Here is a 21,909-nt window from a genome sequence, read left to right as displayed (position 1 = left end):
AAGTTATAGGGGTCAGAAGATGACAATTTTAAACGTATTAATTTTCCTGCATGTAGTTATGATTTTTTCCAGAAGTCCGACAAAATGAAACCTATATAAGTAGGGTATCATTTTAATTGTATGGACCTACAGAATACATATCAGGTGAAAAATGTACCGAAAAATGTACTACGTAGAAACGGCAGCCCCCAAAAGTTACAAAACAGCGTTTTTTTTTTCAATTTTGTCGCACAATGATTTTTTTTCCCGCTTCACCGTAGATTTTTGGGCAAAATGACTGACGTCATTACAAAGTAGAATTGGTGGCGCAAAAAATAAGCCATCATATGGATTTTTAAGTGCAAATTTGAAAGAGTTATGATTTTTTAAAGGCAAGGAGCAAAAAACGAAAATGCAAAAACGGAAAAAACCCCGGTCCTTAAGGGGTTAAATAAAACCTTAAAGGACACATTAAATGACAAATAAAAAGATTAAAATAGCTAAAACAACAATGTTATAATAAGGTGTGTATAAATGTATTTATACATTCATAAATGTGTAAAAAGAAAGGAAAATCAGAATAAAATATTCAAAAAGAAAACCCATGGGAAACAATCCTTTTACACATATTGCAGACCAGAGGTGGGATTAAAATTTCTAATAACAGGTTTCCTACTTTGTGTGACATATGCCTGCAGTGTAGCGCCACAGAACATTTTTTCTATCTATAAAATATAGCAATTTCCATTTTTTACCATTTAAAACTACATCTCTAGTATGGCCTGAACAATGGTAAGAGAAAAAGAAGCGTTCCAGAGTGTGACAACTTCCAAGTAGGTGAGCAAATCTGTATGAAAGCAGCTTACCAAAGATGGTTATGTTACTCTCATACACAACAAAGGTACTTGTATGTAGAGGTATGCATGGGCAGCTTCATCACGCCTGAGGAAGCTGCCCATGTGCAGTGAAACGCTTTGCATGATGAAAAATAAAAGTTCAGTCTACCTTTCTTGATGTGTTGGTTCTGTTCAGCGCTGAAAGATTCCTGCATTTGTTGTGAAGTTGGTTTGTGCTCCTGAACAATGCTAAGGATATGCTAGGAGTTGTTCATTCACCCATCATCACTGCACACATTACAAGCAAACAAAGCACTTATGGAACATCGCTGTTCTAACCTCTACTGCTCATGCCTGTTACCTGAGAGGTGACATGGGCAGAGTGATGGCGTAATCACCCTGCCTGCATTTTACAGGCAGTGCAAAGCAGAGAGCCAAAGGCTCCCTTATACAACTAGTATATGATTTTTCAACTGTAAGCATATAATAAGAAACTAGTTTGGGAAATCTTTCTTCTCCCTGGTTCCTCTTATTATAACAACCAGTTCAAAAGATCTGACTGAATTTTGTCACTGTTGCAGGTATACCAAAACTATCCCAAATATTTTTATGGAAGAACAGAAGCGGAGCACTCACCAGGTTCCTGAAACAGGGACTTTTTTAATTCACTGGAATGGTTTACAAGCAGTAGAGCGAGTTGGAACACATGCAGGGAGTATACAAGCTGGCCACGGACCGTTCTCGCGCTGGAGCACTTCGTCAGGCCGGTGCTTGATGACGTGAAGGAAGAGGTGTGCTTATAACAGGTAAGGGTTACCATAGTTACATATAAACAAAAAACACCTAAAATAATGTGCATTTGTTGTGAAGTTGGTTTGTGATCACATTAAAAGCATTCTTCTATCTTGCGTACAAGAAACATTAATAGGGTTTTCCCTTATTAGAAATAAATTCATATAAGCGCATTTAATTCATATTTATCATTTAGGCCGAGCAGGCGAAAAGATCTTGGTCTTTAGTGAATCCCTGTCTAGGGGTTTCTATCCTTTCAATTGCAAAGAATTTTAATGCTTCAGGATTGTTGCTATGGACTTCTGACTATTGGGTTATCAGGCGTGGAGCTCCTACCCCTGTTCTCTGGGATCTAAAATGCTCTCTTACCCTATGAAATAGGGGCCTTATAGTTTTCCCAATGTAGAAGTACCCACAGGTACAAAGCAGGCAATATACAACAAAAGAAGTTCTGCACATAAAAAACTGTTTGATGTTAATATCATAACCTCCTAAAGTAGCAGATTTCTGTCTTTCATTGTGTGCGCAAAATGAACATGACCCGCAAGGGAAATTTCCCAAAGGTCGGCTTTCTGTTAGCCAATTCGTTTTCTGCAATTTATTCTTTTTTTTGTCGTTTGTTTATGTGGTCTCGTATGGTAGCATTTTTTCTGTATGTAACAATGGGATTAAACACTGTTTAAACACTTAGTTCTCATAATCTTTCAACGATGGAGCCCCCCTTATCAGATCTGGAAACGATTAGATCTTCTCTGTCTGCAAGCCAATTGAGAGCTTTTTTCTCATCTAAGGATATATTTTCTTTGACCTCAGAATAAACAAGTGCTTTGATTTCAGCACATACAACCCTATAAAAAAGGTCAATTGAACCTAGAGGGGTTACCACCTAGAGGGGTTACCTCCTCTGAAAGAAGCTCCATCATCCTCTGGCAATATCTTATCTGGGAGATCACTTTCTGTTAATGTGAATAGTGTTCTAACATTCTCCTCATCCTCCCTATTGAAATCTTCAACGATTTTAAACCCTAGGGAGTTGATCTTACATCGGGTCTCTCCCCCTTTAGGTATGGTCTACCAGACATATTTGTTGCTGCAAAAAATTTTTTTAATGAAAGTTTGGGGATCGCTTTCTGCATGTCCACCTCAAAACCCACTAAATCAAAATCTTTGGCCATTTTCGAACGTAAATATGTTTTTTCAGCCCTCAATTTGCATGTCAAACACATCAAACTTTTTTCTCCGCTTTGTGGATGACATCTTGGTGGTGTGGGATGGGACCGAGAATGAATTCACTGATTTTGTCAAATTTCTAAATGAGGTCAACACCATGAATATGTATTTTACATGTGTATATGGTGATCAGTCACTTGAATTCTTAGATGTAAAAATAGATGTTGTTGAGAACGGCATCATTACATCTGGCTTTAGGAAGCCCTCCTCAAAAAAATGCCTTCTTGCATTATGAGCCGTCCCATCCCACACACACACACCAAGAATGCTATCCCAGTCGGCCAATTTATCCGTTTAAAGCAGATCAATAATAACTCTGAACTGTATAACAAACAAGCCTCCCATATGGAAAACAGATTTCAACAGCGGGGATACCCATCTAGAGTCATCAAATCTGCCCGTAAAAAAGTTGATGGTATATCCAGATTTGATTTAATCCACAAAAAACTAAGTAAATTCTAACAGGTTCACATTTGCCTTCAAAAATACCCCTATGAACGATAAAATCAAAACAGCCTTTAAAAATTACTGGTACATGCTGCAACGAGACACTGATCTATCACCCACTGTACAAAATAATCCCATTGTTATATACTGAAAAAATACTACCATACGAGACTACATAAACAAACGACAAAAAAGAATAAAAAGCAGAAAACGAATTGGCTAACAGAAAGCCGACCTATGGGAAATTTCCCTTGCGGGTCATGTTCATTTTGCGCACACAATGGAAGACAGAAATCTGCTACTTTTATTAACATCAAACTGTTTTTTATGTGCAGAACTTCTTTTGTTGTATATTGCATGCTTTGTTCCTGTGGGTACTTCTACATTGGGAAAACAATAAGGCTCCTATTTCATAGGGTAAGAGAGCATTTTAGATCCCTGACAACAGGGGTAGGAGCTCCACGCCTGATAACCCATATGTCAGAAGTCCACAGTAACAATCCTAAAGCATTAAAATTATTTGCTATTGAAAGGATAGAAACCCCTAGACAGGGATTCACTAAAGACCAAGATCTTCTCAATAGAGAAGCTCTTTGGATCTTGAGAATGAACGCATAGAGCCCGCTCGGCCTAAATGATAAATATGAATTAAATGCGCTTATATGAATTTATTTCTAATAAGGGAAAACCCTATTAGTATGCATGTGTAATGTTTCTTGCACGCAAGATAGAAGGATGCTTTTAATGTGATCTGCACCATGCACATTATTTTAGGTGTTTTTTTTGTTTATATGTAACTATGGCAACCCTTACCTGTTATAAGCACACCTCTTCCTTCACGTCATCAAGCACCGGCCTGACGAAGTGCTCCGGCGCGAGAACGGTCAGTCGCCAGCTTGTATACCCCCCGCATGTGTTCCAACTCGCTCTACTGCTTGTAAACCATTCCAGTGAATTAAAGTGTTTCAAGAACCTGGTGAGTGCTCCGCTTCTGTTCTTCCATAAATATCTGACTGTACTACATTGCACAGCATGTATAGCACCAGACGGACTACAGGTGTGACTTCCAGGGATAACATTAGACCTCCGGTGAAGTATCACGGTTTGAAGAGCAGCAGGTAGCTGGTGCCGAGACCACTCCTCTTTCTACGTATTTGTATCCCAAATATTCACTTTAAAATGCAAAACAAATTGCATTTTCCCATTTCCCAAGCAAAAAAGAGTTCTATAAATGAATCAGTAAGATATCTGAACCCCAAAATTGTGATGTTAAAAAGTACAGTTTGTCCCTCAGAAAACAAGCTATTGGTAGATGACGATGGAAAAACAGAAACAGAAAAAAATTGCTTGGGCCAGGGAAATGGGTAAGCATCAGGGCAGATACTTCATTACAATAGTGTGCAGAGAGGTAGTGAGTTACATAAGGGGGTGTGTGATATACACTGAAGAGAAGTTATCTACATAAAGGGCATGCGCTTTACACTGAGGAGCAGTGATTTACATAAGAGAACATGTGCTGTACACTGAAGAGAAGTTACGTACATAAAGGGCATGTGTTGTACACATGTGTGTTGAGGGACAGTGATTTACATAAGGGGACGTGTGTTGTACACTGAGGGACAGTGATTTACATAAGGGGACGTGTGTTGTACACTGAGGGACAGTGATTTACATAAGGGAACGTGTGTTGTACACTGAGGGACAGTGATTTACATAAGGGAACGTGTGTTGTACACTGAGGGACAGTGATTTACATAAGGGGACGTGTGTTGTACACTGAGGGACAGTGATTTACATAAGGGGACGTGTGTTGTACACTGAGGGACAGTGATTTACATAAGGGGACGTGTGTTGTACACTGAGGGACAGTGATTTGCATAAGGGAACGTGTGTTGCACACTGAGGGGCAGTTATTTAGGTAAAGGAGCCTGTGCTTTACACTGAGGGGGCAGTTATTTACATAAGGGGCATGTGCTGTACACTGAGGGGCCAGTCATTTACATAAGGGGCGTGTGATGTACCCTTATGCTCTGTTCACTGAGGTATGTATGAGGCTCAGGCAGCCTGTAAGTGAACTGCAGTAGATATAAGAAGGCTCAGTGTACAGTATACACCCTTTTATGTAAATCACTACCCATCGGTGTACAGCACAAGCCCCCTTATATAAATCACTACCTCTCAGTGTACACATACGCCCCCTTATGTAAATCACTACCTCTCACTGTACAGCACACACTCTCTTATATAAATCACTACCTCTCAGTGTACAGCATACTCCCTCTTATATAAATCACTACCTCTCAGTGTGCAGCATACTCCCTCTTATATAAATCACTACCTCTCAGTGTACAGCATACTCCCTCTTATATAAATCACTACCTCTCAGTGTACAGCATACTCCCTCTTATATAAATCACTACCTCTCAGAATATAGCACATGCCCCTTATGTAAATCACTACCTCTCACTATATAGCACATGCCCCCTAATGTAAATAAGTACCTCTTAGTGTCAATCACACGCCCTCTTATGTAAATCACTTCCTCTCAGTGCACAAAACAGGCCCCCTTATGTAAATCGGTACCTCTCAGTGTCAAGCACCCGCCCTTTTATGTAAAGCAGTACCTCTCAGTGTACAGCACATGCCAAGGTTCTCTGACCCTTTTACACAGGCCAATTATCAGAAACTAGTGTTCCTATGAATGCTCACTGATGATACTAAGCCCATATAAAGGGACATTTTCCTCTTGTTTTCTTTTTTTCCTCCTCTTCCTTCTGTTTGTGGAACCGACACAGAATAAAACTATAATGGAAAGCTTTGCTCCTTTTTATTTGTATTTTGACCCACTCCTGGATTGGCTAAAAATACTGACCAGTAGTGCAGTAGACCACGTTTTTAAGTCTCACATAGACACAGTGGCCCTAATTTACTAGGAGTGGAGCGGAGTGGAGTTTGGGGGGGGGAGTTTGGTGGCAAAATTTGGTGCATGAAACATGTGACACAATTTGGGCGGTAAACCTGAGAAAAAAAGAGTCTGGATCACATTGGTAAAGGACCCCCAGTGTATGTCTGAGATATGGACCAAATGTAGAAAACTGTGTTCAGTCTATTAAAGGAGAAGTATGATGCTAGAAAACTTGCATAGAATGTATAGAATATTTCAGCTACCTTTCCCTTTGAGCTGAGCTAGACTGTAGAGTCATAGTGCCTTCAGTGTATAGTGCTGAATTTTGTGCTTAATATTTCATGCAAGCTGCTGGGCAGAGCTGAGCACACAGAGTTCAGTGCCGAGAGCTGAGAGGGGTGTGTGCAGTCTCAGCAAATCACAGCCCTTCTCCCACTGGACTTCTCTTGGCTGTTTGCAGCAGAGTGAGGGAGAAAATTCTCCCCTGTCAGGCTTCAGAAGATGATGTGCCTGCTTGGGAATGCCCCTTCCTAGTCTGTGGACCTTACTGAGTGAGCAGAAGATACAGCACTATATCATTGTAGAAAATGAAAAAAATAAAAAATAAAAATAAAGGCAGAGGGTGGTTTATCATGATAGGGAGAGTTAACTGGGAGGATTCTATATTTTATCAAGATCAGGTGCTCTTTAAAATTGATTCACTCGTACTAAGGCATTAACAGTGTCTTTAGTTAAAAGCAATACCTGAGAAAATGCTGTCTTGGAATGACGTGTTTTTTTTTTTGTGATTATAATAGATGTACAATATAATGCTTGGTGACCCTATAAAGGTGCTTCTTTTGCACAATGCTTTGTCCAGGCATATATATTAGCACAGTGATGTTGTTGAAGGTTGGTCATTGAGGTCCCTATTTCAGTTTGTGTCTTCTTTAAAAATGTAATGATATGACAAGTCAAAATAAACTAAAAATAGTCTGTGTGTACTTTACCTGCAGTGACTTTACTGGACTAAGTAGAGTTTCAGAAGTAGGTTGATTTACATCCTGATAATGTGGGTGGTAATATTAGTTATCCTAACAATACTATTTCTTACTCTGTAGAATGAGTCACGAAACATTGAGATGCTGGCTGCAGCTTGTGCCGTTGGAGTGGGATGCTGCTTTGCTGCCCCTATTGGAGGTAAGAGGATTGAGTGACTCATGAGGATCTGGGGGTAGAGACAAGGCGTGGGTAGGAGAAGAAAATGTAAATGATTTGTGGGTGGGAAGACCAAGCCGGTACAAAGAAAGGCTGTTCGAAGCATATGTGTGACATTTATCTACATCTATAGTTATGTAACCATAACAATGACAAATGCGTCAGGGGCCTTGAAATTTAACCATTTCCTCCTTTTCTCTTACTTCCTGTTAGCTTGTAGAAAGACGACCTTTGCACTAGGATGTAGAGTGTGTGTAGAATTTAAAAAAAAGTTAAAATTGTTGAAAATACTAGAAGAAATACATTATGCTTAGTTAAAGCTTTGATGTTCTCTGTGAAATACTTTGGGGCAGATTTATAAAAACTGTCTAGAAGAAAAACTGTCTGTTGCCCATAGCAACCAATCACCATGCTACCTTTTGATCACCATGCTACCTTTTGATTTTCAAGAACACTATAAGACATGAAAGCAGTGCTGTAAATGGTTGCTATAGAACACAAAGAAAAATGTCCTTGTTAATTGATCCATATTCTCAAATCTTTATTGATTTTTTAATTGTATGTAATGAAATAACATGTATAGAGGCCTTCCATTCAGATAATTTTTCTTTTAGTTTCTTCAATCTGCCCCAAAGTATCTATCATGAAAAAAGTAGTTTCTGATGCTTTTGGTAAAACTGCTGAATAAGCCTGAACAAAGTGTCAAAATACTGCCTTGAAGTGCCTAATTACATTTCTCATTATTTCTAATCTAGGGGTCCTGTTTAGCATTGAGGTCACCTCCACATTTTTTGCTGTAAGAAATTACTGGCGGGGTTTCTTTGCTGCAACCTTTAGTGCTTTTATATTTCGAGTCCTTGCTGTGTGGAACAAAGATGAAGGTAAATATTGCTTATATGGCTATATATATGGGGCATTGCCTGGATTAGGGGCCAGGTTTAAGAGTGTCTATTTTGTTGTAGTAAAACCATAGCTATGTTAATTACATATATACCAAACAGTAGTTTATGAAAGTATTTTTTCTTTTTTTCTCTGCAAAGAAATATAGAATTAAAATGAATTTTGATATTAGATTTTATGTAATGGACTTTTCAAAATAGTCCCAATCGGTGGCATGGAAAAAAATATCTTGAATAATAAATGAATAGAAAATGAAAAGTAGCTTTGTAATGAAACCTTTTAAAGGGGTATTCCAGGAAAAAAACTTTTATATATATATATATATATATATATATATATATATATATATATATATATATATAAATTGGCTCCAGAAATGTAAACAGATTTGTAAATTACTTTAAAAAATCTTAATCCTTCCAATAATTATCTGCTGCTGAAGTTGAGTTGTTTTTTTCTGACTGGTAACAGTGCTCTCTGCTGACATCTCTGCTTGTCTCGGGAACTGCACAGAGTAGAAGAGGTTTGCTTTGGGTATTTGCTTCTTCTCTGGACATTTCCTGAGACAGGTGTCATCAGAAAGCACTTAGACAGAAAAGAACAACTAAACTTCAGCAGCTCGTAAGTACTGAAAGGATTAAGATTTTTTTATAGAAGTTATTTACAAATCTTTTTAACTTTCTTGATCCAGTTGATATATAAAAAAAAGTTTTTCCTGGATAACCCCTTTAAATAAGGTCTGATCCAACCAATTAACTTAAATGACACCTGTATGGGTGCAATGAAAATGTCACATGATCTCTGCAGTGATACGCCTCAGCCAGTGGTTTGGCTGAACAGGCATTTACTAGGGGGACGGAACATCACTGGAAGCAGTGAGCTCCTGCAGGGGGATCAGGCAGGTGAGTATGCTTCTTTTTTTTTTTTTCTTTTTTAAGCAACCAACTCTTAAACCTTGTATGTGCAGAAGATCTTCCTTATGGTGGCAGCAGCTTTCTTTAAAAGTAATTGTTGCTTCCCTTGTGCCAAGTAATTTATTGTATGATATCTATTCATGAGCCTGATTTCCTCTGCTCAAATTTGTCATTGTCAGATTATGCAGCTTTCTCTTCTATCACCAATCTGACATAAACAGGCTGACTAGAATTGTGGTTTCTTGTCTTCTTTACTTTGCAAGCTATAATAGATATTCTCCAATGAAGCACTGCCCAGGGCATTAAAGATTGGAGAATGTACTGGGACCAATTTTGTTTAATATCTTCATTAGTGATATTGCAAAAGGTCTCGATGGTAAGGTATGTCTTTTTGCTGATGACACAAAGATATGTAACAGGGTTGATGTTCCTGGAGGGATACGCCAAATAGAAAAGGATTTAGGAAAACTAGAGTAATGGTCAAAACTCTGGCAACTGAAGTTTAATGTGGATAAGTGCAAGATAATGCACCTGGGGCGTAAACACCCTCGGGCAGAATATAGAATATTTTACACAGTCTTGACCTCAGTATCTGAGGAAAGGGATTTAGGAGTAATTATTTCAGAAGACTTAAAAGGTAGGAAGACAATGTAATAGAGCAGCAGGTAACGCTAGCAGAATGCTTGGATGTATAGGGAGAGGTATAAGCAGTAGAAAGAGAGAAGTGCTCATGCTGCTGTACAGAACACTGGTGAGACCTCACTTGGAGTATTGTGCGCAGTACTGGAGGCCGTATCCCCAGAAGGATATAGATACTCTAGAGAGAGTTCAGAGAAGAGCTACTAAACTAGTACATGGATTGCAGGATAAAACTTACCAGGAAAGGTTAAAGGACCTTAACATGTACAGCTTGGAAGAAAGAAGAGACAGAGGGGATATGATAGAAACGTTTAAATACATAAAGGGAATCAACATGATAAAGGAGGAGAGGATATTTAAAAGAAGAAAAACTACCACAAGAGGACATAGTTTTAAATTAGAGGGGGAAAGGTTTAAAAGTAATATCAGGAAGTATTACTTTACTGAGAGAGTAGTGGATGCATGGAATAGCCTTCCTGCAGAAGTGGTCGCTGCAAATACAGTGAAGGAGTTTAAACATGCATGGGATAAGCATAAGGCTATCCTTCATATAAGATAGGGACAGGGAATATTGATAGGATTCAGATTATTTGGCAGACTAGATGGGCCAAATGATTCTTATCTGCCGACACATTGTATGTTTCTACGTTAAATGTGTTTTGAAGGGTAGAAATTAAAACCTGAAGAGGAATCTAGTTTTGCATTATCTTATTGGATGGAATTAAGTTCTAGTGTCACTGAGGTTATTTGTTATATTCTTACAATGTCACCAAATAAAATTAGCAGTAGTTTGAATAAGAAATTCAAGTCTGGTTGCAGTGTGTAAATAATCATGGAAAATGCACAAAGCAAATAGTCAGCTTACCTCCTGTGTCCAATGCTCGGATCTGCACAGACCAAGTGCGTGGCAATAGCAGGAGAAAAAAAAAAAGTTGATCCAACAAATGGATAACATTTCCAGCTTTATTTCCAAAGTTTAAAAGCAATTATTTGGCATTATTTGGTTATCTGTGATGGAGAACAGGTGTCTGTTCGAAACACGTCCAGATGATCGTCCCTGTTATGCACATTGGTGTGAATTGCTTTTGAGCATTGGAAATAACTGGACATTTTTATCCATTTGCTGAATCAACTATTTTGTTTTTTCCTGTAAATAAACACACATACACACACACATATTTTATTAAATGTCGACAACTAGGACAAACAATGCATTTGAGCAATCCTACACATGCATCAGAAATCGAGAAGGAGAAAAAGTTAAACAGAGATACCTAAAATAAGTAAATAAAAACAAGTATGAGGCTTAGATCATACATTTTGGGATATACCGTAGATGTTTCTAGTCAACCCAAGGTCATACTGTTGTTTGTTTAAAGAGAACCTTAAAAATGCCATAGTGATGTGTCAGAAGCCGCCTCTGAATGAAGGGACTATTCCATTTGTATCTAGTTGTATGTGAACAATCTTTTGCACAGTTATCTCCCTACTTCTTTTATTTCCCCTGACAGACATAAAATCTCATGGTAGTGTGAATACGCTCTGATAAACTCTTTGACATGTCTGATCTTTGGAATACTGATGATTATAATGAGATTTTTTTTGGAGAGCAAGACTAAGCAAATGAAAGAATTCTTAGCACTATTACTGTAAAGATTTTACTGTGATGTATTTATCTGTGACACAATATGACAAGAGATGCCACTGCTGGATTAGTGCCCATGTTCTGACCAACTGCATATTTCAATATTTCCTCTTCCTAGCATGCACTGTTCCAATAAAAACCTTATCATTGTGTGCGAAGTATAAGCTAGTGACATGGGTTGCCATGTTACTAATTGCCATAGGCATAGTATCGCTCAGGGTGAACCCTTCTGATGACACATCTTATGTCAATCACTTGAGCATGTTCACTGATGTTTATTCTGCTCTGTCTTGTTGCTTCTTTTTTAGAGACGATAACTGCATTGTTTAAAACTCGTTTTCGTCTGGACTTTCCTTTTGACCTTCAAGAACTTCCAGCATTTGCAGTAATTGGGTTAGTGTCTGTCCCTCCTAAATGGAACAATAGCTTGTCAAATTATTATCTTAACTTTTTTTCATTTTTGAAGCCTACTTATGAATGCCAATTCCATGTGTGGCATACCTTTCGTACTCTAAAGGCTCTATCATCCTAAAATCCAATATTCTTATATACAGTAAAACCTGAAAAAGACCACTTGGGTCTTGGGGACATGTATGGGGCCAAGAATGAGATGGGGAGACATGCTGGGGACCAGGAATGAGCTGGGTAACCATTCTGGAGACAGGAAATAAGATGGGAAGCAATGTATGGGATCAGGAATGAGATAGGGACCAATGTGGGAACCAGAAACTAGACTTGAAGTCATGCTGTGAACTAAAAATGAGATCAGGATCCATGCTGGGGACCAGGGATAAGAGGTAGCCATGCTAGGATCATAACAAAGATGGGAGACCATGCTGTGGACTAGGAATGAGTTAAGGAGCCAAGCTGTAGATGGAATTGAGGAATGAGCTAATTATCCAGGCTGGGACGCAGGCAAGACAGGGAAAGTTATGCAGTGGACTAGGAATGAGACAATGATAATAATAACTCTTTTTTTATATAGTGTACACAGATTCTGCAGCACTGTACACTGATATTGGCCCCTGTCCCAATTGGGCCTCACGATCTAAACCTATCAGTATGTTTTTGAATTGTGGGAGAAAACCCAAACAAACATGAGAGAACTTACAAACTCTTTGCAGATGTTGTCCTTGGTGGGATTTGAACCCAGGACCCCAGCACTGCAAGGCAACTGTGCTAACCACATGGACTTTAAATCAGATGGGAAGTGATACTGATGATAAGGAATAAGAGGGTGTATCATGCTGGAAAACGAATTTAACACATGATGAAAGACATCATTTTCTTGGCTCTTTCATCATTATTTGTGTGCTTGAAATGCTTGTTGACTTCATTTGACACTTTAACCAGCACTCTTTGTAATGTCATTTTAGAGGCCCACCCCCATAAAAGACCAGTTTTTGTGCAAATTTAGATAATGAGCTTAATAAGATTTCACTGTATTCTAAATGGATGAGCAGTCTTTCTATTACTCTACATATCAGTTGTTGGTGTATATTTCTTATAAGTATAGATTAATGTTGAAGCAACTATGCAAAAATCTATCGAAGACATGAATTTGTTACTTTTATTTGTTACAGCCTACTCAGTCTGTGAGCAGCTGCATAAACAAAAGTGTTGTTGTATGTCCCATTGACCGTTTTTTTTTCTTGGACAGACTGGAATGTAATCCAATCAGATCTGGCAAACATCCTAAATTGTCACACTTCCCACTTACGTTTCTCCACCCATGACCTGAGGAATTTACTCAGATGTTGAGTTGTTGTTATCATAAATGTCAGATTTGCAAATTTTACAGTTTAGGGTATAATCTCAAAACAGCATTGGGACAGCAGTGCTTGCAGCTTTAATCTCTGTGTCCATTGAATGTCCTTTCTGCCGGAAAACAAACATAAGACTTTGGTGGCATAACCCTCCCACAAAGCATCTAAAGAGTGACAGAAAAATATTGGAGAACGAGCACTATGACACAGTTCTTACTACTTTTATTTTCACAATGAAACATACAATAACTGTACATTTTATTTTGAAAATAAAAGTAGTAAGAGCTACTGAACTTAGTCTTGGAACCATATGTGCCTGGTACAGAATGACTGGTGTGGACAATCCTGGGAAAGTATAAGCAAAGAGCAGACTTGGAGTTGAGGGGAGAGATTCCTCTCCTGCAAAGTCTATTTCAGTGCACTTAATAAGGATATTAAAAGAAACAAATACTGTGGTCATGCTCACTCTCCAATATTTTTGTTATTCTTTTTGGTTTCTACTACAGCACCTGCATTTTCTTGCGAGAAGAATACTATTCTCATGCTGTGGGAAATCCACAGTTCATAGTACACACCGTATATGTTGTTCAATTGTGTAGCAGATCTGGTCATAAAGTTCACTATTTGGAATTCAAAATCCATTCACAGATGGGGGGGGGGAGGATCCATAGCGAAACCCACATCATGTATCACATTTATAGGAAGTTTTCTGTTGAGGGCAAACCACAAAAATATGAATCAGAACCCAGATGTGCTATGTTAAAAGGTTACTGGTAGTATAGGGGTTAATGGGAACATTCCTGATTGTCTTTAGAAAGGAATAGGTAAATAGACATGTTTCTTTGTCAAGTGTCTGATGTCCAGTGCTGTCTGGGGCCCCTCAGGTCCACAATTAGACTGTCAGGAGCTGAAAGTGCAGAAATCATGCTACACAGACACTGTTATACATGCAATATACAATATATATGTATGCATATGTATGCAATATACAGTGGGGCAAAAAAGTATTTAGTCAGACACAAATTGCGCAAGTTCTCCCACTTAAAAAGATGAGAGAGGCCTGTCATTTTCATCATAGGTATACCTCAACTATGAGAGTCATAATGGAAAAAAAAATCCATAAAATCATTTTGTCTGATTTTTAAAGAATTCATTTGCAAATTATGGTGGAAAATAAGTATTTGGTCAATAACAAAAGTTCATCTTAATACTTTGTTATATACCCTTTGTTGGGTCAAAGTTTTCTGTACCAAACTCATATGTCCTGTGTGGATCCTAGGGCAACAATAATAATTACCAAAACCCTTTAGGAGGACAAGCCCCCTTCAGGGAAAAAAAAAACCTTCACTGGGGTACCACTAAAAACTAGCTTTATTGATATGCATTAAAAGTAAGGTATACATCACACATATAACAAAATAGTGGTGTTTTAAAACTATCAGGAACTCATGTAGCTATACAGCTAAACACCACTATTTGTTATATTTGGGATTTATACCTTACTTTTAATGCATATCAATAAAGCTAGTTTTTAGTGGTACCCTAGTGAAGGTTTTTTTTTTTTTTTTTCCCCGAAGGGGGCTTGTCCTCCTATAGGGTTTTGGTAATTATAAACATTTTCTGTACGTCTTCACAAAGTTTTCACACTCTGTTGCTGGTATTTTGGCCCCTTCCTCCATGCAGATCTCCTCTATAGCAGTTATGTTTTGGTGCTGTCGCTGGGCAACACGGACTTTCAACTCCCTCCAAAGATTTTCTATGGGGTTGAGATCTGGATACTGGCTAGGCCACTCCAGGACCTTGAAATGCTTCTTACGAAGCCACTCCTTTGTTGCCTGGGTGGTGTGTATGGGATCATTGTCATGCTGAAAGACTCAGCCACATTTCATGTTCAATGCCCTTGCTTGTGGAAGGAGATTTTCACTCAAAATCTCACGATACATGGCCCCATTCATTCTTTCCTTTACACAGACCAGTCATCCTGGTCCCTGAGCAGAAAAACAGCCCCAAAGCATGATGTTTCCACCCCCATGTTTCACAGTAGGTATGGTGTTCTTTGGATGCAACTCGGCATTCTTTCTCCTCCAAACACGACGAGTTGAGTTTTTACCAAAAAGTTCTACTTTGGTTTCATCTGACCATATGACATTCTCCCAATACTCTTCTGGATCATCCAAATGCTCTCTAGCAAACTTCAGGCCGGCCTGGACATGCACTAACTTAAAGGGGTATTCCAGGCCAAAACTTTTTTTCATATATCAACTGGCTCCGGAAAGTTAAACAGATTTGTAAATTACTTCTATAAAAAAATCTTAATCCTTCCAATAGTTATTAGATTCTGAAGTTGAGTTGTTGTTTTCTGTCTAACTGCTCTCTGATGACTCACATCCTGGGAGCTGTGCAGTTCCTAATGGGATATTCTCCCATCATGCACAGCTCCCGGGACGTGACATCATCATTGAGCAGTTAGACAGAAAACTTCAGAAGCTAATAACTATTGGAAGGATTAAGATTTTTTAATAGAAGTAATTTACAAATCTGTTTAACTTTCCGGAGCCAGTTGATATATATAGAAGGTTTTGCCTGGAATACCCCTTTAAGCTGGGGGACACGCCTCGCACTGCATGAATCGAGTCCCTGGTGGCATAGTGTGTTACTGATGGTAGCCTTTGTTACTTTGTTCCCAGCTCTCTGCAGGTCAATCACTAGGTCCCTCTGTGTGATTCTGTAATTTTTGCTCACTGTTCTTGTGATCATTTTGACACCACGGGGTGAGATCTTGCGTGGAGCCCCAGATCGAGGGAGATTATCAGTGGTGTTTTATGTCTTTCATTTTCTAATAATTGCTTCCACAGATTTCTTCACACCAAGTTGCGTTTTGCGTATTGCAGATTCAGTCTTCCCAGCCTGGTGCAAGTCTACAATTTTGTTTCTGGTGTCCTTCGACAGCTCTTTGGTCTTGGCCATAGTGGAGTTTGGAATGTGACTGTTTGAAGTTGTGGACAGGTGTCTTTTATACTGATAAGTTCAAAACAGGTGCTATTAATACAGTTAATAAGTGGAGGACAGAAATCTTGCTTGTTTGTTGGTGACCAAATACTTATTTTCCACCATAACTTGCAAATAAATTCTTAAAAAACCAGACAATGTGATTTTATGGATTTTTTTTTCTCATTATGTCTCTCATAGTTGAGGTATACCTATGATGAAAATTACAGGCCTCTCTCATCTTTTTTAAGTGGGAGAACTTGCACAATTGGTGGCTGACTAAATAATTTTTTGCCCCACTGTGATCAATATGCAAAAGACAAAAAAAAAATGTATCTCAGTTGACTAGTTGTATACTAGGGAGAAGTATGGAGAGGGGGACATGGAATTCAGCAACACCAGATAGTAGTCAGAAAAACACTAACACTTAAAAAAAATCTGGCTTTATTGATACACCATGTTAAAAGAAACATTATTTATCCATACCCATAAAGCCTAAAACACGTTTGCTTGTGTGTTTTGGAGCTTGCGTGATCATTTTTCATATAGTAAATTAAAAGACTCCAAACCTTGTTGTAGAACATTCTACACTGTGACCACAATTATTAGGCAAGTGAGTATTTTGACCACATCATAATTTCTATGCATATTTTCCAAAACTAGGCTGTATGAACCTGAGTGCTTATTGGATTTAAAGAGGACCCTTGGTCACTTATAAAAATGAATTAGTGTATCCTTTTAGATAACTAGGGGCTGATCACATAACCCCCCCCCCCCCTCTAAAAAAAAAAAAAAGGGACAATGAGAGTGGGTTCTATGTTGTACTAAACCCGCAGAAGCTTGCATTCAGTGATCCCTGCCACCCTAATGCAGAATCGCCACACTTTCCTACTTTTAAGTTGTTACCATAAATAGATTCCTTGCAGTGGTGTTTTAAGCAGCATACTTCAAACAATGCATGTCCATGCGGAGTCCAGAGTTTGAATTGAAATGTTTTGGTGCAGAAATTCTGCTGTGTGCACAGAGCAACAGAGTCTCAAGAAAACAACGGGAGAATGCTTCACTGGAATTCATGAGCAGAGTTTTTCTGCTGGATTCTGCTCTGAAATTCCGCCATGTGAATAGGTCCTTACTGACACAGACAGAGGAGACAGCAGGGAGCACAAAGTCATATTGGAAAGAACTACCCATCTTTTTCCAGGGTATACATCAGCTGATAAGTACTGGAAGGCTTGAATTATTTAAATAGACATAATTTACAAATCCGCGTAACTTTCTGGCACTAGGGGGAGATTTTTCAAAATTTGTCCAGAGGAAAAGTTGCCTAATTGCCCATAGCAACCAATCAGCTCACTTCTTTCATTTTTAAAAATGCCTCTGCAACATGAAAGAAGCGATCTAATTGGATGCTATGGGCAACTGGGCAACTTTTCCTTTGCACAGGTTTTGATAAACCTTCCCCTAGGTGATTTGAAAATGTTTTTTTCTCGGAAGTACCTCACTTATTTAATATATACCTGTCCATTTGCATAGTCCATACTCCCAAACACTGCTAACCTATGTTCACAAATACAAGTACTTTAAATTAATATCACACACTAAAATGAATACAGACTCTCGAGTCAGATCCTATGAATTTATTTTGACCACAGTCTAAATACACTAAACCTCAGATGCCAAAGTTTAGTCCTCCAAAATGAATTTAGACCTATTTATACCTGATTCCTAAAAAAATCACAGACCCCAAAATGAATTCACAACCCAGACTGCATAAACTAATACAGTCCCAGACCAAATAATTAATTCAGACCCCAGAAACTTCAAACTTCTAATAAATATTTCAATATAAATACAGACTAAAGATTAAAAAAATTATTCAGGCCCAGGAGCATACTATTACAATTAAAGTTGTCTGCCATACTTTGATGTTTAGCAGTTCTGCATTGCTGTAATAGAGGTGATGTAAAGTCTAACACAGACCCCAGACAAAACATCCTAAACTTAAACGCAATCCAGACTAAAGCCCTAAACTAGTTCAGACTCAAGAATAAGTAGAGACCACAGACTCAAGAATAAGTAGAGGCCACCGACTCAAGAATAAGTAGAGGCCACCGACTCAAGAATAAGTAGAGACCACCGACTCAAGAATAAGTAGAGACCACAGACTCAAGAATAAGTAGAGACCACAGACTCAAGAATAAGTAGAGACCACAGACTCAAGAATAAGTAGAGACCACAGACTCAAGAATAAGTAGAGACCACAGACTCAAGAATAAGTAGAGACCACAGACTCAAGAATAAGTAGAGACCACAGACTCAAGAATAAGTAGAGACCGCAGACTCAAGAATAAGTAGAGACCGCAGACTCTAGAAAAAGTAGAGACCACAGACTCAACCTTAAAGGGGTACTTGGGTGCAAAACATCTTATCCCCTATCAAAAGGATAGGGGATAAGATGTTAGATCGCGGGGGTCCCGCCGCTGGGGTACCCCACGATCTCTGGGACGACAGCAGCGGCGTCCAGAACATGGTAGTGTGGAGCTCCAGTGTTCGTTACATCACGCCACACCCCCTCCATTTATGTCTATGGGAGGGGTGTGACGGTTAGTACGTAGCCATCACACCTCCTCCCATAGACATGAATGGAGGGGGCGATCGCGGGGGTCCCCAGCGGCGGGATCCCCACGATATAACATCTTATCCCCTATCTTTTTTGTTTTGCACCAGAGTACTCCTTTAATAATAAATTTACTAATACTAACAAGACCAACAATACATTCAGGACCATGACCAGACCCCTAAATACAAAACTCAGACCTCCTAAATATAGACCCCAAAAAATCTACAGAGCCCAAAACAGGTCCCAGATCATAACCCAAAAACATTACACGGACATCACATGAAAAATCCATAACAGTGACACACACTCTCCCTCGCCGTCTCCCTCTCCTGATCATCCCCTGTGAGACCTTGCTGCCTTGAAGACCTGAATGTGCTGTAACCTTATCTGTGCAGATATTCATATTACTCCTGGAAACATTAGTACCTTAATAACATTGCATCTGGCATGATTTCTCATGTTTTTTTTTGCACAGTAAAAACAAAACAAGACTGCAATGGGCAATCATTTCTTTGACACAAATGTATGCAAAGTTGCGCAGGGCCAGAGGTTAAATTGTGATTTCCTGCAGTCTGGATAGAACACCACCTGAGGAGAGATGTGCTGAATATAGTCATAGATAATGTGTTGCTGTTGCATATCCTTAAATGCTTGAAAATGTTGATATATGAAGAGGTTTTCTCACTGAACGATGTGTTAGAAAAGGAAATGATAGCATATCCTAGTTAATTCCTGGCACCCCACCAATCCTAAGGAGGCACAATGCTAACAGTGCAATGACTCCTTTAAAAAATTTCCCTACACGCCAATGCTAAGGATTGTATTGTTTTTCTTTACACATTATTTTAATATGGCTTCTTGTTTGCTTACATTAGTGGTAACTTACTGTGCTCTTTCTGACATTTTCTGTTTGATTTCTGGCAGGATCGCTAGTGGGTTTGGTGGAGCACTGTTTGTCTACCTCAATCGCAAGATTGTAGAGTTCATGAGGAAACAGAAAGCGATTAACAAGTTTCTTATGAAAAAGTGAGTATGTTTAGAAACTCTTTTTAAAGGTGTTTTTCACTATCTAAATGTGTGTGTGTGTGTGTGTGTATATATATATATATATATAGAACATGAATCTGCACAGCAGACACCTAGACAATTTTCCACATGTACCGTTTCTTTATTTATCTCTTGCAATGTTATGTGCAGTTCTGCCCTGTGTGTTTACATGCTTTACTTCTTCTTCCTGCCTTCTCTGCCATCATATCCAGCATGCCTAGAGGCTATACTTTCTGAGATCCACCCAGTACTGCCCTGTCTGGACTACTCTACAATACTCCAGTACACCGCCATGACCGCTATACACAGATCTCTGTCTAGTTACACTTACTGATTCTGCTCCCTAATGGCTCAGTACTCAGCACTGATTTTTTATTTTAAAATAAAAGATTAGGGAAGCATGTGCATGTATACAGGGCTGGATTATGGTTGGTGAAAATCCAAGGACAAATAAATCTTCCGTGGTAGTATCTGCAACCACTGCAGTTTCTGTCGATCACATATATTATCAAATAAACTATTTTAGCTTTTAGCTGTTGTAGGAATACAAGCACCAATATGTGCATTCTCGAAGTTGTAATCATAGAATATATACACACGATAGAGGGTAAGTAACATGCAATTCTGGAGCACAGGATTTTGACCACTGCCTTCTAGCAAGCATTACTGACCTTAGACAAAACATTTACAGTAGAAGAATCTATGCTACTCAGGACCAGTAGTTGCAAATAAACAGGCTTCTTTATTGCTCATTAGCAGGACATACACTGGAGGTTTACTTAGAACACTAACACTCTTTACATTAATTTTGCATTATGTGGCGCTTTATGGTATCCTGTATAAGACGCCCCTATTTCTTTAACACCTTGGCTCACTAATTCAATTATTGCACAACAGTAATACAGGAAAAAACATTAAAGATTACATACCGTAATACATATACGAAGTATCGAAAATATACATATGTACATATATCTTGTAAAAAAAAAGACAAATAATTGCAGTCATTATGACACACAATATCTATGGCTCCTATATGAATGATTTTTTTCAGCCTATAGTAATCTTGCATTCAGGGAGTAGTACAGATCGGCTTAATAGATTACTACAGGCTGAGGCAATCATCTGTACAGGAGCCACAGGTATTCTGTGTCTTAATGACTGCAATGATTTGTTTTCTTTTTTATAAGATACTAGCTGAGTACCCGGCGTTGCCTGGTTTTTCCTTCCTAATCCTTGTTGGGGAGGAAAATTAACAAAGGAGGAAGCTTTTGACTTCATATCCCATCCTCACATATTGTTGTCATATCCCAACCCCATATCCCGTCCTCATATCTCAACCTCATATCCCGTCCTCATATCCCAACCTCCTATCTCAACCTCCTATACCGACCTCATATCTCGTCCTTGTGTCCTGACCTCCTATCCCGACCTCTTATCCCGTCCTCCTATCCCGTCCTCCTCCTCCTATCCCGACCTCATAGTCCATCCTCATAGCCCGTCCTCATAGCCCGTCCTCATAACCGTCCCCATATCCCGACCTCATATCCCGTCTTCATATCCCAGCCTCATATGCTGTCCTCATGCCGTCCTTATGTCCCATCTTCATATTCTGTCCTCAGGTGGGACTGATATGTGATGAAGATATTGTAACTGAAAATAGAAGGGGACGTGGTGATTTGCAAGCCAGACTGATGCACAAAAAGGGTAGAGAATAAAAGTGGTGGGGCTTAAACAGTGGACGTGTCTTTGTGAGATGGGGTGTGGCTTGTAAGCCGGACTGACACATTCACCAGGAGAGATGCAGAGCAGAGCATGTGGAGTAAGGTACTTTAAGTCCCATATACTTGAATGGGACTTGAAACAAAAACCCATGTTTTATATAAGGGTGTTGGTAAGGGTTAATTCAACTATTATATATTTTTATTTGACATATTAGTAATATGTGTACCAGGTATTTTTGAAATATCTCCAGCTGTACAGAAGTTATGCAGTAACATATAT

The 21,909-nt window shown here is 38.9% G+C and overlaps 1 protein-coding gene across 2 annotated transcripts in view; it reads left to right on the top strand.

Moving 5' to 3' along the window:
• Positions 1 to 21,909, top strand: part of CLCN2 (chloride voltage-gated channel 2) — a 189,884-nt gene that overhangs the window by 97,880 nt on the left and 70,095 nt on the right. For both annotated transcript variants that reach the window (XM_056565666.1, XM_056565667.1), the window contains exons 7-10: positions 7,290 to 7,368; positions 8,142 to 8,267; positions 11,793 to 11,877; positions 19,783 to 19,884. In XM_056565666.1, the coding sequence (XP_056421641.1) occupies positions 7,290 to 7,368; positions 8,142 to 8,267; positions 11,793 to 11,877; positions 19,783 to 19,884 (392 nt within the window). The remainder of the gene's footprint in view (positions 1 to 7,289; positions 7,369 to 8,141; positions 8,268 to 11,792; positions 11,878 to 19,782; positions 19,885 to 21,909) is intronic.

Source organism: Hyla sarda, chromosome 3, assembly GCF_029499605.1.
Source record: "Hyla sarda isolate aHylSar1 chromosome 3, aHylSar1.hap1, whole genome shotgun sequence".
NCBI lineage: Eukaryota > Metazoa > Chordata > Amphibia > Anura > Hylidae > Hyla > Hyla sarda.
Note: the sequence above shows the minus strand (reverse complement) of the source record. Positions and strands in the feature narration are given on the sequence as shown.